Source organism: Larimichthys crocea, chromosome III (genome assembly GCF_000972845.2).
Source record: "Larimichthys crocea isolate SSNF chromosome III, L_crocea_2.0, whole genome shotgun sequence".
Classification (NCBI taxonomy): Eukaryota; Metazoa; Chordata; class Actinopteri; family Sciaenidae; genus Larimichthys; species Larimichthys crocea.
In genome coordinates, this window is record NC_040013.1 from 6,587,540 (window position 1) to 6,602,941 (window position 15,402).

Here is a 15,402-nt window from a genome sequence, read left to right on the forward strand (position 1 = left end):
TGATTTTACACTACATATTTTATTCACCATTCACACACATTCACACACAGGCTGCCATGCAAGCGATTCTTACACATTCACACACCAATGGTGTGTTCAGTGATTTGGGGGTTCGGTATCTTAGCCAAGGACACTACAACATGAAGACTGGAGGATCAAACCGCCAATCATCTGATCAGTGGGTGACCTCCTGATCCACAGAGGTGAGGGAGAGTATTCATCTGGTTGCAATGTGCAACAACACCACCGTGCCACTTGTTCTCGGGAGGCATCTTGACATGTCAGTAATAAAAAAGGCACAGGTGTAAATATACAAAATTTATGATTGCACTTGGCAGCTTTGGTTTCAGGGTCCTGGTCTTGTACTCTTCATAGTTTTGACCTTCATAGCTTGGAGTCCTATTATGTTATATATGTTATATAATATATATATATATTGAGTGGCTTCCTTGGTCTCGAGCTCTTTAAATGGTGCCGCTCGCCGCGTGCTGTCATGTCCTCTCCTGCCATTGGTTGCGAGCGGAGGGAGGGGGGCGTGGACGATTGCGTCATGTCAAAGAGAGGGATGAAAGCTTATAGAGAGAGAGAGAGAGAGAGAGAGAGAGAGAGAGAGATTAACCCGGGTAGGAAGCAGGCGCAGTAGCAGACTTCTCTATATCCGCCACACGGAGACGAACGGTGCCAGCTGCTATAGCTAAGTTAGCGCTAGTAGACAGTTAGCAACGAGCTACAGAGCCCCAGCGCCTTTACTACACATGAGAGACTGAGCCAGTGTGTGTCTGCTGCTGAGTGTGTGTGTGTGTGTGTGTGTGTGACAGCGCGCGTGTCGACGCTTTGAGGCACGCGCTCCGCCGTCCCGAAGTCACTCCGTGTGTACTTGTGTGTGCGCGCGTGATTCTCAGCGTGTGTATGTATATGTGTGTGTGTGCGCATGCATACATACACACATAAATACCCTGCATATCTTCTTCTTCTTCTTCCTCGAGCAGCAGTGTGACTGTGATTAGCAAAGCACACACACACACACACACACACACACATAAACACACTCTTGATAGTCGACTGTTTACACTCGGTGTCCGGTTACTTGACAAGCGGATTCAGCTTATTGCTGACACCGGCAGAGCACCAGCAAGTGAGTACTGATGGACAACGTGTGTGTGTGTGTGTATGAATGGATGTCATTGAGTGTGTATGTGTCACCTTAACTTGCTCTGTGTCGACGTGGTAACACATGTTGCAAGTGCACAACTGTCATAGCTGATCTGTTTACAACTTGTGTGTGTGTGTGTGTGTGTACCTGAACTTAAACCCCCTGTGCTTTGAAAACTTGTTCGTAAAGTAAACACTGAATATGTGCACCTCTCATGGGAGTAGCTACCAAAAGTGTTAGTCACAGGGCTGGGAGTTTTCTACTGCTATGAGCTGGCGTCGTGACAGGACATGCAGCAATGGCTGCTGTAGCCACAGGTTTCTCAGTGTTACTTAAATAAAATACTAAAGCTGGCTTTGTCTAGTGCATATCTTATGGAATACTTGTTTACTTGTACATTGCATAACATGCTTTTCTCCTGTAAGCTGCACATGGAAAAAGCTTGTAAAAGTGTGTGTGTGTGTCAATGCAGTGACCCGATTCGTCTGTCTGATCCTTGCTGTTTCACCTTTGAACCCGTCCATGTGTGTGTCCGTTGCTGCACGGGTTTGTTCATCCTCACGACAACCTTTTTACTCTGCTTCAAACAGTGATACATGCAGAAACAGCTGTCCCATCCCAGAGCTCAAGGGGGGAGTGGGAGGCCCAGTGGGAGCTGCGCAGTGATCACACAGAGGACGTCTTCACATAAGTCAAAAAGAACTTGCAGTGAATCCTCTAAGCAGTGGCGGTGTGATCAGAGACATGCACCTAGTCTGCTGTTTGTCTTGGACCTCCTTTAAAGTGACTGCGGTTTCCTTGTGTGATTGATTCACGTGCTATTCGCTCATTCATTCACCTTGCTGCTGTCGCTTGTCGCCTTAATGTTGACGAATGTCTTGTTGTGATTGCTTTCAGACATGTAGACATGGAACTTTATCAGTCGACAGTATTTCTTCTTTCACTGTGCTGCACTGACACTTAAGTCCAGACTTTTATCTGGTAGGATGCAGAGAGCTCGGGGATATTATATTTCTAAAAGCAAGCCTTACGTGACATGATGATATTCTTGTAAGCAAGCCTTTTAAAATCGTATTTCCCCGAAATGTTTCCAAATCAGTTTGCATAAATTATTGATAAATTGATAAATTAAATCAAGATGTTGGCGAGGAGTGCAGAGGGAACATTTTGTGTGCCGCAGCAAATGCTTGGCCTCTTATGTCTGCGCTTAAAAACACATGTATCTAACTCCTAAACTAGTTTGGGATGTACACATTTGCATTGTTTCCAAGAAGTTATCATTTCATGCTTACGGTAACATACCTTTCCTCAAAGTGGACAATCGTGTTGTGCAATGACAACACAAAAAGAGTGCATTTGTGTGTTGGTGCAGACTTCCTCCACATTTTTTGGTGCTTCGTTGCTGCCAGGTAATTTGAGTCCTAACCGGTTGTTGGTCTTGTGATGAAATAGAATTATTTATACTTCTTGGGAAACACTGGACTTTCTTACTGAACTAGCAGGATCCGGCAGATCGCTTTGATAGATGTGTGGGAGTTGAAGCGCAGTCTGTCAGACTAGGAGCAAACAAAGAGAGAGGCTACCGGTGGCAGGAATAAACAAGCAGTGTCTCTGATGCTCTGATTCGACAAATTACCATCTCAAGTAGGTGACGTAAAGATTATTTTTGTTTATTTTGTCGCACCGGTGTGCGTAGGGTGAAGGACAGCCAGTCTATTCTAAGTTTTAAGAATAAATAAAATGTCTGATGTCATATTTTGCTTAAAGTGACATTACGTAGATGTGTGGGTGCGTCCAGTTTCAGAGTGCAATACCACTGTCATAAATATGGACAGTTGCACATGTGTATTTGTTATGATTATGTTACTTATGATCCAAAAACTAGTGAGTTGACCACAGCCAATGGACGGATGGAAATGATTTTAGATCTGTTATTTAATGGTAGAAAAGTTACACAATTGGACTTTTTAAATATTAATTTCTTCCTGCACTGATATTCCATTGGTTTACAGCTGACCGTCTCTGTCTCATGTCCCGTCCTGTCCCGTTTGAACAGTTCATGGAGGTGCAACTTCAGTTTCTCAAAGCACTGACTCATGTAACGTTGACTCAACGCGGTAGTTACAGTGTATGACGGACTGATCCAACTGTGATTAGCAGCTGTTCAGCAGACTCATGAAACCCTATGTGAATGTTAAGCGTCAGCAGCGTCTGGAAGCTTCTTCATCCCTCGACGGGTTCAGTGAGGTCAGTGAGGGTCTTGCGAAGGGGTAACACCATCTCGCACGTAAAGCTTTGACGCTCTCAGCAGCCCCTCACGCTAACTACACAAGTTGGTAATCTGTAGTTACAAACAGAGCAAACTATTTCTTATGTGGGTGCAGCCCTCTAAGCCTTCCTTTTTTAAATTTTTTTACAGGGAGTAAGGTTTTGTTAGCAGTCTGCAGGTTTATAGCCTGCAGGCCATGGTCAGGGTTTTAGGGCACATTCCTCTCTCACCCCTGTCCTCCACAGCTCTTTGGTCAGCATGTTCTTTGAGACTTTGTTCTTTTTGTTGTCGCCCCTGTGAGAAACGGACACAAAATATGAAGATTTTTCTTTAGAAGAGAACCTCGGTGTGTATATATTGAAAACGCAGAAAGGATGTCCATGTCCTTGATAGCGATAGAGCAAGGAAAGATAACGGCTGAAATAATTTCCTGGCCTCTCTGAAATGGTGCAGTCCTGTAAAAAATGTGAAAACGAAGCCTAGGTGCATTTATTATTAAAGAATTATGTAAGATATCTGGTGTTTTTCCAACATATATTCTATCCTAAAGCAGCAGCAGGTGGCTGGGGCATCTTGTTGACACAGCTGGTAAAGATGCGTGACAGTGAAAGTCAAGAGCGAAATACAGCATCTTCCTTTGCAGTCAACGTAGCACAAATTGTCCCTTTTCATACTGTTACAAGTGTAAGAGTGTTTCTTGTTCACGTCTCCTCGGCTTGTGAATTCGATCCCCTGATCCACCTTCTCTCAAGTTCAATATTCTAACCTTTATGCCGCTCACTACCCACTTCTTAGTCCAGTCACAGTCATTTGCTTTGTCTACACAAACAGAGTCGGCCTCGGTAACCTTGTTCCCGCTGCGTGATCATGTGCTGTTGTTGATAACGGGAATCTTTTTTTTATTTTTTATTACCTCATCCTTAATTGTGACTTTCTTGGAACCTATATGTTATTTCTGGTTTCTGTGGGAGGATGATGAGTCTGTGATTGCACGGATTGTCTTGGAGATGCTGTGACTTATGTTGAATGGGGAAATGAGCCTTTGTCGTTACCATTACATTACAACTTCCTGTTTGCTTTATGTTCAGATTCAGTAGTAATAAAAAAAAAAGAAGGTATTTTTATGTTCTTGTGTTTTGAAGAGCCCTGATCTATTTGTGCACACAAGGTCATCTATTCTACCTATCAGGTCAGAAGCAGGTAGGACAGAGGAGACTACTGAGGTGGAAGGAAGGGAGGAAGGAAGGGAGTTTGGATGAATGCACATCCATTTTCCTTTCTTTGTTGTTCACTCTCCCTCCACCTCTAATGATGTGTGTATATGAGTTTGCGTGAGTCGGTGTCTTTGTGTTCTCTTCTGTTTCAACATGTTCAGGTTCGAGTTGTGTCATGATTCAAGCTGAGAACGGTGTTTGTGGGTGGGGAAAGCAGCAACCTGGATTGGATTTTTGTATAGCAAGATTCCTTTAGTCTAGCCTCATTTATCTATCGGCCTATCATGCCTTGTCATAAAAGTTGTAACACTTGAAACTATGTATAACTATAACTCTTTTTCTCTACAGTAGTAAGCCAAAGAGCTTTAATGGACTAACCTCATCATTACAGACACATCATGCTCCAAAATGTTGTTTAAACTCACAGAGCAGAATGAAGAAGTTCAATTTAAGATCTGAGGTTGCTGAAAGCTACAAAATAAACCAGGCTGAACAGCACAAGAAATTAAGTATAGCCCAATTTCATTAAATGTTGCACACATTTTTCTCAATAATATCATGCGCTTGGCTTTTTACACGTAAATTGTATGTTTTATGTTGTATATTTTAAGGCTTTTTATTAGAATTATATATTTTTGGTGTCTTGCATGAAGCAATTTTTCTTTATCATGATATATTTTCTCTCCTAGCCCACTGAAATGCTCAGTTAGACACGGTTAAGGTCACCAAAGAACTTATACTCTCCTTTAGTAATAGAGTTAGTCTTAAAGATTATATAGCTTACATTACATGAGAGATTTTCCCTATTCAGAGATTTCTGAGGCAGGCAGACCAGACTGTTATTGCAAAATGCTCGGCAGATAACCACGTCTGTGTACTCGCCCCACAATCAGCGAATTAGGGCAAAGTTAATGGTCATTATGTGTGTTTGTGTGTCACAACATCACAGGCCATGTGCGTCAAAACAGAACAGAACTTTGATCTTGACGAAGTTAATGTATGAACCAGAAATCACCGCTGTCCTTTTCAGGCTGCCGAACACGCGCTCAGTAGCCAGTGACTTTTAAGTGCAGAGCGTCTGATGCGTGCGTGCATGTTTGTCATGAGGTAGCTGTGCCGTCAGACACATGGCTGAGAAAAGTTATTGGTTATTGAGAAACTTTGCTGTGCGCTCCTGTTTGTTTGCGCCCCTGTCGAGGCTTAGACACAGTACAACAGACAGATAGAGAGAGTGAGTGAGGAGGGGGTTGGGGTCATGGAGTACATTTGGCTTGAAAACATCTACACTCCATTTTGGGTTTCCAGCTATAATTTAATTCAGTGTGTTTTGTGTTGCAGCCGTTTTGAAACTGATGTTAGCATTCAGGACTGCGGCTGTACAGTAATGTCTTATTGAACTGTTTCAGCCTGGACAGACGGAAAGCATCGACATTAGTGGCCGGAGATGGACCTATTCATTCCTGGAGGCAAACTTGTGTCAATATGTGTTTTATGATTCATTTCCACTTTCTCACTGCTTCATGTCTCAATCGATCTGTGAATCTTCTGTATTACATGGTATTCATACCTAAAAAGTTTCCAGCATTGAGGGTTCTGCAGCTGGTTCTTGTGTTCTTGCTGAAAAACTTAAGACAGATTTCTGTCCCCCTGCTTTGAATTTTCATCTCTTGCCTGGGAAGCAGAAGGAGCTGTGGCTCTCTCCGCGACCACAGCGTCATAACTCTTTCGAAAAAGATATTTTAGTATCTCGTGGTATCACGTGAAGCTGAAGTCAGTTACAGATTGAATGGGCTGATTTGACACAGGATGGATTGTTCATATGTGAAACAAGAAGACGATCCCACTCCCCCCCAGACACAGTTAAAAGCAAAGGTTACATTCCTGTGCCACAGCAGGGACCTACTGAAAGGTCGGTCACAAAGAGTTTGTCTTTTTACATATCAAATAAATATTAATGCTTAGGATCATTGTTGATGATTCTGTTTCTTCAAGCAGTACTAGTTCTAATCTATGGTAAAACGGATCATTACAATTGTGATGCCTTTCCAAATTTATAGTAAAATAAATTCACTTAAAAATGGGAATATATAATAAGCATTCCTGATTATACCAAAATGAGCAGGACCCTGCATGAATAATGGTGGTGGGCATGAGCATGGGAACCTCACTAGCCTGTGACATTTATTCACTGACAAGCTCTTAAAATATGTCTGTCGATACAGTTTGATTTTATGTGTTCTAACACCAGCATCACATGAGCATTGATCTGACTTAGTTTAAGCCACTGGTCAAAACTGATCCCAGTATAATCCTGGTAATCTCATCTGAAAGAGAGTTGTGTGTTTGTGTGTTGGGTGGGAAAACAAGAAAAGTTATTTATTGACTTGGACTGTTGAAGAAAGCAACTTGCGCCCCTGTTTCCCCCCTTTTTAAAAACACACTCAACATATTTACGATCCATGTATCACCTTTTTAAAACCTTTCTGATAAGGCTCCCTTTGTGTGGTTTTGTATCAGTGCGGGTTTACATCATAAGGTGTTTGTTGCTGTGTGCTGAGGTGGGCTGTGCTTGTGTCAGATAAAGTTTGAGCCGAGATATATCGGTTAATAATTGACATAACTCGTAACAGCAGCTCAGAGCTGTAAACTGATCAGTCTGATCAGATAGCCTATCGAGATTAAAACACATTGATTGATCAAGTTGCATCTACTTGGCACTACAGGATGAAGCTACTGTAGGTGGGGTTGCAGTCACTAAAGTGGGTAATATATTGGGATGTTGATGGCAGCCTTTACTATCAGTGCTATTCTTTGCTGATGACTGTATGTTGTGCATGATTAGTTCCTGCTTTATTGGTCGGAGCCACATGGAATCCAAGTAAAGTTTGATTGCATTTTTATGTTTGATATAGTTGTGACTTGATCATGTGCAGTAGAAACACAAGATGTGGATTGTGACTTCATCATCTCAGGGCATGAGTACTGAACTGTGGGTGGAATTTGCATTTACGTTAGACTTTCCTGCCGCGGCTTAGTTCCCCGTTCTGCAAATTTCAATTGATCTTATTCTTTATTTTAAATCCTATCAGTCAGTGGTAAGCAGAAACATTTGATGCTTACACAAACACTTGCTAGTACCTCAAACAAAAATATTTCTTAAGTGTTCTTCACATTTTCAAGTGGTTTACAAGTCAGTACTTCCTCTGTGGTTTTTGTTAAACTATGAGTCATGCACCAGAACGGACAAATATTTTCCTCTGTGAGTACCCACGTGCTAAAACGAGCCATAGTGTGAAGGCCAAGATGGTTGTAAGTGTGTTTGTTGTTATTGTTGGTTCAGTGTTCACCTGCTTTATTTAACATTTTCAGTGTGAAAATCAAACGTTTTATTTTCAGATGCTGCTTGTGAAGGTGTGAAACTGTCAGCGGTCAGGACCTTGGGGTTAGGTTAGCATCAGAAAATGATGAAATCATAATTCCCTTCTTTTCATATTGCCCTACATCTATTCGGACATTCACAAGAGCCAGAAAAGCAGGCGAACCAGCAATATGATGTTGAGGTGTGAAACCAAAATTACCCTCAAGTTGTTCTGCCACAGCTTGAGTATCCCCACTGTTTGACATTCCTTTCATACCACGAATTATCCTTGAGTTTGCCTCGTTGCGTTTTGGCAAAGGGAGTCGTTTTATTGTTCCTTCCGTCCGTTGGTGCAGGGAGACGGGAAGAAAGAAAGGAAGGAAAGGGATAGCGAGTTACATTGCAAAACTCTTGAATGAATGGCAGCGTTTTCAGCCGTTGCATATCGGCTGTTTACAACGAGAATTTACAACTTGTGCAGCGTGTGGGTGGAGAATCATCCCTGTGCTATATATTAGGTCAGGAAGTGTCTTCCCACCGCAGGTCACAGTGTCTGGTAGATTTCCAGCTTTTGGCAGATGAAAGAGCATTTTAGATAACAGACCACAGCTCAGATTAACCATCATAAACTACTGTAATATATTTTATATCTTCTGTACAAGTTATTTATGGATGCAAATAAATGAATTTATTATTCTAATAATTATATCTCCTTTAAATAATATTACTTCTATTTGACACACATACAGGAGCTGTTCACAATTCTGTCATATCATTACACTATTTATCTTGTCATAGGACGCTATCTTGTTGTAAAATAAAGTTAAATTGTTGTCTTTATTGGGGCTTTAAGGCGGTGTTTTGTAACTCAGCTACATTGGAGAGGTAAGGTTAAAGCAGGACAGATAATATTTGACGTGTTCCTGCTCGTCCGCCTGGTTCATTTGTCCTGTTTGTTCCTCTCTGGTCTGCCACGCCTCCCTGGTGTATTCAGGCCTTAGGAAACTGTATACGTCTCGTAGAGTGACGCCGTTTCTTTTGTGTGAATCCAGTATACTGTTTCAGCCTGAGCTTCCACCGCATACAGTCTGCAGATAGTCTCAAGGCATTCAGTGACAGTCTGAAAGCAACTCTTCATTCAGTCGGCCATTTATCAAGATAATTACTCAAACATGTTCATGTTGAACATCATCGGTGTAGAGTTAAAAATGTTCTCACTGGAGAGGAGAGAAGATTTAAGGTCAAAGAGTATTTCTCTGTTTCTTTGTTATCTGATCTGCATGACCTAATCTATCAGCAGTCTGGGGTTTGGGGTTAGAGGTTAGGGTTAGGGTCACATTCTTCCCGCCTACCAGACACATTGTTTTTTGGGGGGTTTATAAACAAGTTCATTTGATTTGTTTATGTTTAATTCAAACTAGATATAAGATTTATCTGCCGTGTTTCTCTGCCTGTCACCATACAAGTTTAGATTAGACGATCCACGTCGCAAGGTGAATTCGGCTTTGCTGTCACCATCCGTGTCATCGTAGTGGTTGGGTATTATGACTGCTCTGAACATGTAATTCTTAAATCCATATAGGACATGAGTTTTAATTCATGTGCAACAGACAGGAAGCGATTGTGCATGATGAACCTTTGCTTGGCTCAAAGTAATGGGCGGTTTATTTCAGTGTTAATATGAAAAGCTTAATGTTTAACACATCTTTATTGTTATTTGGTTTAGTTTATTATTTACAACATTCCTAGAAATGGTGCCACTTGAATCAGATTAGTCTCCACCGGCTGCATTGCCGTTGTATCACCACAGGGTGGCAGCAAAGGACTGTCAGTGAGGTGTATCCTTGTAGTCAGACCAGAAGAAGAAGCCTCCTCCCCTGCAGTCTCAGGTGCACTGAGTCACTTAGCATCTTGTTCAGGTAGCTGTCGACTTTTTCCACCTTTTTAATGCATGCATGTATTTGATATGTGGTTGTAGGTCTGTGTATGTGTGTTAACAGGGTGCTTTACTCTATGTAATTGTAGTGTTTAGGGGTTTATTGACTGTCCATGGAGCCATAAAACCATAATGTCACTGTTAGCTGTATTGAATTGTTTGTGTTGAGTTGTAGTCTATTTGCTCTGCCTCTGGACTAAATAGTTTTTTGCATTTGAGAAAACATCAACAAGTTTATGTCCTTCCCAGAAAGGGAGCAGTTTGTGCGGTTCAGTCATAGCTTGTATGATTTGGAATAAGATAATTTTTGTCTTTTTTTTTAATTTGAGGGGAAAGACACCAGGAGCACACCAGAAACTCGTTGTCTTTAATTAGACACACCTGCAGCCGATTGGCGGCTTGTCAGAAGAGCAGCAGCAGCTGATTGGCTGGCCCGGCTTTGCGCCTTCCTTTTATGGAAATCTTAAGACCTCACTGTTGGAAGAAGTTCAGTGCTCCTTCCTCCCAGCATGTATTAGATCCATACACTCAATATATCAGAGTCCTCGAGCATATTAAGTGTGTTTTTGTATTCATAGACAAGCCGTGCTGCGTATTTATGAATAAAATCCCCTTTATCATGAAAATGAAAATTGATTACCATCTTCTCAGAATCTTACCAAAGACTGATGCTCAATATTTTAACTTAAATCATATTGTAATAGAGAAAACTAAAGCAGGGTAACATCTTGTAGTCCCAGCTATCATTATGAGCAGTACTTCTTCAGTACTGCCGTAATATTTTCTGCTAAATATCAGTGCAGCATGATTAAAATGTTCTGAGAAATACCACAAGTTGAAAGGCACATACAACCCTGGGCAACAACTTAATAGTGCCCCTCGGTTTGGAGGATTTAACCTCGTGCACTTGTTTTAATCGTTTTTAAAGCATCATCCGCCTCTTATCTGTTTTCTTACAGCTTTATTTTCCGCCTGAATATCTAAACTAAGCAAACGGTTACAAAATAGATGTTCTAAGAAAGTCTGATTTGTTGGTTTTGGATCTGACATTTGTTTTCTTTGTAGATTAAATGATCTTCCTGATCGCTCTGTCGCCTCTTCCCTTCACTCGCTGTTGTTGTTGTTAGGTTACACATTAAGTGCACAGAGACATTGTCGGTTAACCATCTTCTCTCTCTTTCTCTCTCTCAGGATGTTGAGGTACGCTGTGGTCCAAGGAGGCCTCGGCCTGTTGGCTGTGAGGAGAGCATGTGTCCTCGCCCGCTTCGCCCACTCTGCCCCGAAGAGCGAGTATCGACCAATCAAGAAAGTCATGGTGGCCAATAGAGGTGAGAACCCACCCATACACATCCTAACTGTGCTAAATCCACCACTGAAGAAGACAATTTAGATAGCAGTGTTTTAATTAAATACAGTTTAATGCTGTTTCATTTATAATGTAGAAACTGTGTTTAAAAAAAAAAGAAAAAAAGGACATTTCCAATCTTCCCCAGGCAAAAGAACTCTTAATATTTAATAGCCAACATTTAGTTTGCCTTGGCTCATGCTTCTATTTGAGCACACATTGTATGTGGGCGGCTGTATAAGCTAGCTTTGTTTGCTTTAATCCAAAAGCACTGAACTTCTTAAAATATGAGAAACAGAGGTGGAACTGCAGCCACAGTTCTCACTATACACCAGGAAGTATACATTTTATACTGTACAGTAATTATAGAGAAGCCCAGAGTTTTCCAAACACTGAGCAGTCACCAGCATGGCCGTTACACGCGTCGTAAACATCACTGACGTGCTCTGGTAATACTTGTAATCACCGGACCCCCTCCCGTTAGTCTAATTGCACAGTCCCTGCACAGCATTTGCATTTACTGTCAGGTGACGTGCGGGATTTGAGTGACAAATAAATGTGTCTGCGCTTTTTTTTTTCCTAATTGCTTTTTTAGAGCCTCCCGTTATATTCATTCCTGCGGCTGAATATAACGGTTCAGTGTTTCATAATGTCAGATTGATCGGTGCGTCAGGTTTTCTAATACATTTCCAATTCTAGTCACACGTGGTACTCTCTAGGCCGTCTGCTGCAGTCCGCGTTCAGCATATGCATATATACATTCATGTCCACCCTCCATAAAGACCCCATTTAACTGCTTTAATCCATCACTTTAATTCACATTGATTGTGGTCTCTGCCACGCGTACACACTCACACACACATGCCAGGGCTTTTCGTCAGTCTCTCTCCTTCGCATCGGCGTGATGTGATATCAACACCGCATTAGATCACATTCATCACACTGGAATGCACCGGGCCGTGCTCGGTGTGTGTATGTGATGAAGAGAGGGACCGGACCATCGTATCACATCAGCCCGCATTCCACTTCACCAAGCACATCTCCTCTTTGCCAATGCTTCTCTGCTCTCTCAATGATCTTCTCTCTTCTTTTCCTTTCTCCTCCTCTCCTTTGCGCTCCCTCTCCTTTTCAGCACATGTCAGATGTGATTTTCCTCCGAGCCACTTGCTCTCTTCCCTTTTCGTCCCACGTGACTTTGCTCAATTTCGCTCTCATCTTTTTCGTTCCTTGCTTCTTTTCTATGGTCCTGCTTTTCTGGTTTTCTCGTCACTTATTTGTGATTGTGTCAAACTTGCCAAACTCTGTTTCTTTTGGTACCTCAATTCTGAAATAAACTCCCTCCAGGTCTTTTCTCTTCTTGCATTGTTTTCTAAACTTTCATTTTCACTCCCTTTGCAAAATTTCTACATCTCCTCTCTTTGCCTTTTCACGTCATCTTGTCTACTCTTCTTTGTCCTCTCTCATATTTTTTAGGTTTTTTTTATGTTCCCATTGTCCTCCAGAATTCACTTTCTTTTATTGCTCAATTTTTCTCTTCTAATGCTCCTTGAATATTTGTATGCCATCTTCCCCTTCGAGCACGAACAACACATCTTGCTAGTTTTCAGTGACTCAACTTTTTCTCCCTCCAAAAATGCGTGTTGCTTGAAAAACAAGAATTTGGCTCTATTGACAGCACGATTAAAGGCAGGCAGTGTCTAAAGCTGAGATTTCACACTCTGTGTTCTCAGACTTTAGTAAAAGCTGACTTGTTGCCGGGCTAGATAGATGTGTCTTGTTGCCATAAAAAATTCAGAGTTTATTTCATTCTCTCAGTGGAGGCATTTGTCGTGAAAATAGAGCCATTGCTACAGGATGTTGATAAAAATCATATAAAATGTGTGCTTATGAAAAATGGAGAACTAAAAGCTCCCCGCGATGTACTTAACTCAAAAATAAGGACACCTTTTAAATAATAATGAATAACAGCGGAGGAGAGGAAGAACAACATTTCTGAAGGAAGGGAAAGAAAGGAAACTGTGAGGGGAAATGCAGCCCAACACAACGTGGCTGATAAATATGGCTGTGCGTCTTCCTCTTCTCTTCCAGGCGAGATCGCTATCCGTGTGTTCAGAGCCTGCACTGAACTGGGGATTCGAACCGTGGCCGTGTACTCCGAGCAGGACACTGGACAGATGCACAGGTACTAATCTCTGCTATATTACAGCCGAATGGGTCCGCACAGATTTAAACAAAGGAAGCGTAGCAGACAGATGTTTCAGTAAACTGCTGGGTATTGACCATGAAGTGCTACCAGTTGAGCCAACAGCAATAAAACAAAGCTTGGGAGCTTTTTTTCTCCTCTCCAGCGCTTTAGGCCAGTTCTTGTGTTTTGCGATTGGCCTTGAGTAGAGACATAAGTATATTCTATTGACATAACAGACATTCAGATAATCACGCTGCTTAGCTTACAGGCAGCAACATCCTAATTTTCCTCACAGCGAGGTTTTCCTATTCCACTCGTACTAATGTTTTTAGAATGTATTCACTGACTAATTATTATGTCATTGTACTTCCACCTGATTTTACTGATCTTAATGGCTGATTGGAGGACTTAGCTGAGTGATTAAAGTGGGCTTTATTTGAGTAAATAGTGCTGCCTACTCTTTACTGAGCTCGGATATGCCTCCATGAAGCCGAGAGAGCTGGTGCACATCTGTGTGTTTTATATGCCTCTGCCGTCCCCCGTTCCACCGCGCTGATATTAACTCCTTTGTCCTTGTCTTCACAGACAGAAGGCAGACGAGGCTTACCTGATTGGAAAGGGCCTGCCACCTGTTGCAGCATACCTGGACATTCCCGACATCATCAGAGTAGCTAAGGTAAAGAGCAGTTAGAGCAAGATGCTGTGGATATGAGCAGGAAGGGTCTCACAAAAATATGTGACTAAATTACAATACGTGCTGGAGATTAACTTAGCTTAGCATAAAGACTAGACTCAGGGGTGAACAACTCGCACCGTGAAAGTGTGAAAAACTAAACCTACCAACAACTGTCACCTTGACTTTTTATGTAGTGGATAAAATATTCTCTGCCAATTCACCTCACATTTGATCTTTAAGTAAAAACTCTGCTACTTTCCTCTCATCGATACATCAAAACTTAATGGATTTCAGTGTTAATACGATTAGGCCGAAAAGTGACTGACAAATCCCTTATTTCCTTTTTCTCCATCCTAAGTCTATATTTAGCTCGGCTGGAGGGAAGGAAAAGGAACACCTGCCGCGTTTCCTTCATTTTGTCCATCATTCCTTGCCTCCTTGACCCTTTCTCTCCTTTCCACTATCATTCTGAATCTCCCTCTCCATCTCTTCATCAGATGTGTGTTACCTTCTTTCCCTCCTGCCCTCCCTCCAGGACGCTGCCAGTTGTTCATATCATTTTTCTGATCACTCTCTCACAGTTTATAGCTCTGTGCGTGGGCATTTGGTCGGCCAGCCAAGTCGGGGAGCCTCTGCCGCGCAACTCATTTCTCAAAATCCGTCTGCCTATCTGGGAGCCCAGCCACCCTACGCCACCAAAGTAGTTGTGTGTGTGTGTGTTGAGAGCAGGAGAGAGAACATACACACATTGAGTATGTTTACCTCTTCTTCACACTGTGTATCACTCTGTTACTGGGTGACCAAAATAACCATCCGTCTCTGTCCCAGCACCTTCTGTGTGGCTTTATAGCTGTGTTGTATGTGAGAGTGTGCGTGTCGGCTCGCAACTGTGAAAGTATGAGTGTATGATCTTGCTTGTATGAATGCGTGTAGCCGTAGGGTGTTGTTTTAGTGTGTGTGTGTGTGTGTGTGTGTGTGTGTGTGTGTGTGTGAGAATCATCATCTACTGTCCGTGTCTCTTTGCATTCGTGTGTGAGGTGTACCTGATTGCGTGTGTGTGGCTCCATGTCTCCCCTGGCCTGCCAGTAACAGCTCCCTTAACAACAGGACAGCCCATAATTATAGTCCGTCTCGTATCCAAGAGCAGATGGCACTACTGATCCAGAGATGGCTCTATTTGTCAAGCTCGGCAGCTACTGTATTTGTCTGCTGCCCCGTGTGTGTGTGTGTGTGACCCTCAAATTATGCGTGCCTGTCTACTCATTC

General features: G+C 42.2%; 1 protein-coding gene across 4 annotated transcripts in view; it reads left to right on the forward strand.

Annotated features, from left to right (window-relative positions):
* Positions 1 to 586: 586 nt before the first annotated feature.
* The window catches only part of pcxb (pyruvate carboxylase b), a 263,642-nt gene continuing 248,826 nt past the window's right edge, over positions 587 to 15,402 (forward strand). The window contains exons 1-4 of one of the 4 annotated variants that reach the window (XM_010753969.3): positions 587 to 1,135; positions 11,122 to 11,258; positions 13,364 to 13,457; positions 14,046 to 14,136. In XM_010753969.3, the coding sequence (XP_010752271.2) occupies positions 11,123 to 11,258; positions 13,364 to 13,457; positions 14,046 to 14,136 (321 nt within the window). In that variant the 5' untranslated portion in view covers positions 587 to 1,135; position 11,122. Of the gene's footprint in view, positions 1,136 to 2,672; positions 2,798 to 9,800; positions 9,914 to 11,121; positions 11,259 to 13,363; positions 13,458 to 14,045; positions 14,137 to 15,402 lie in introns of those variants that run through there. The other 3 variants (XM_010753977.3, XM_019255626.2, XM_019255624.2) reach the window with 3 other exon arrangements.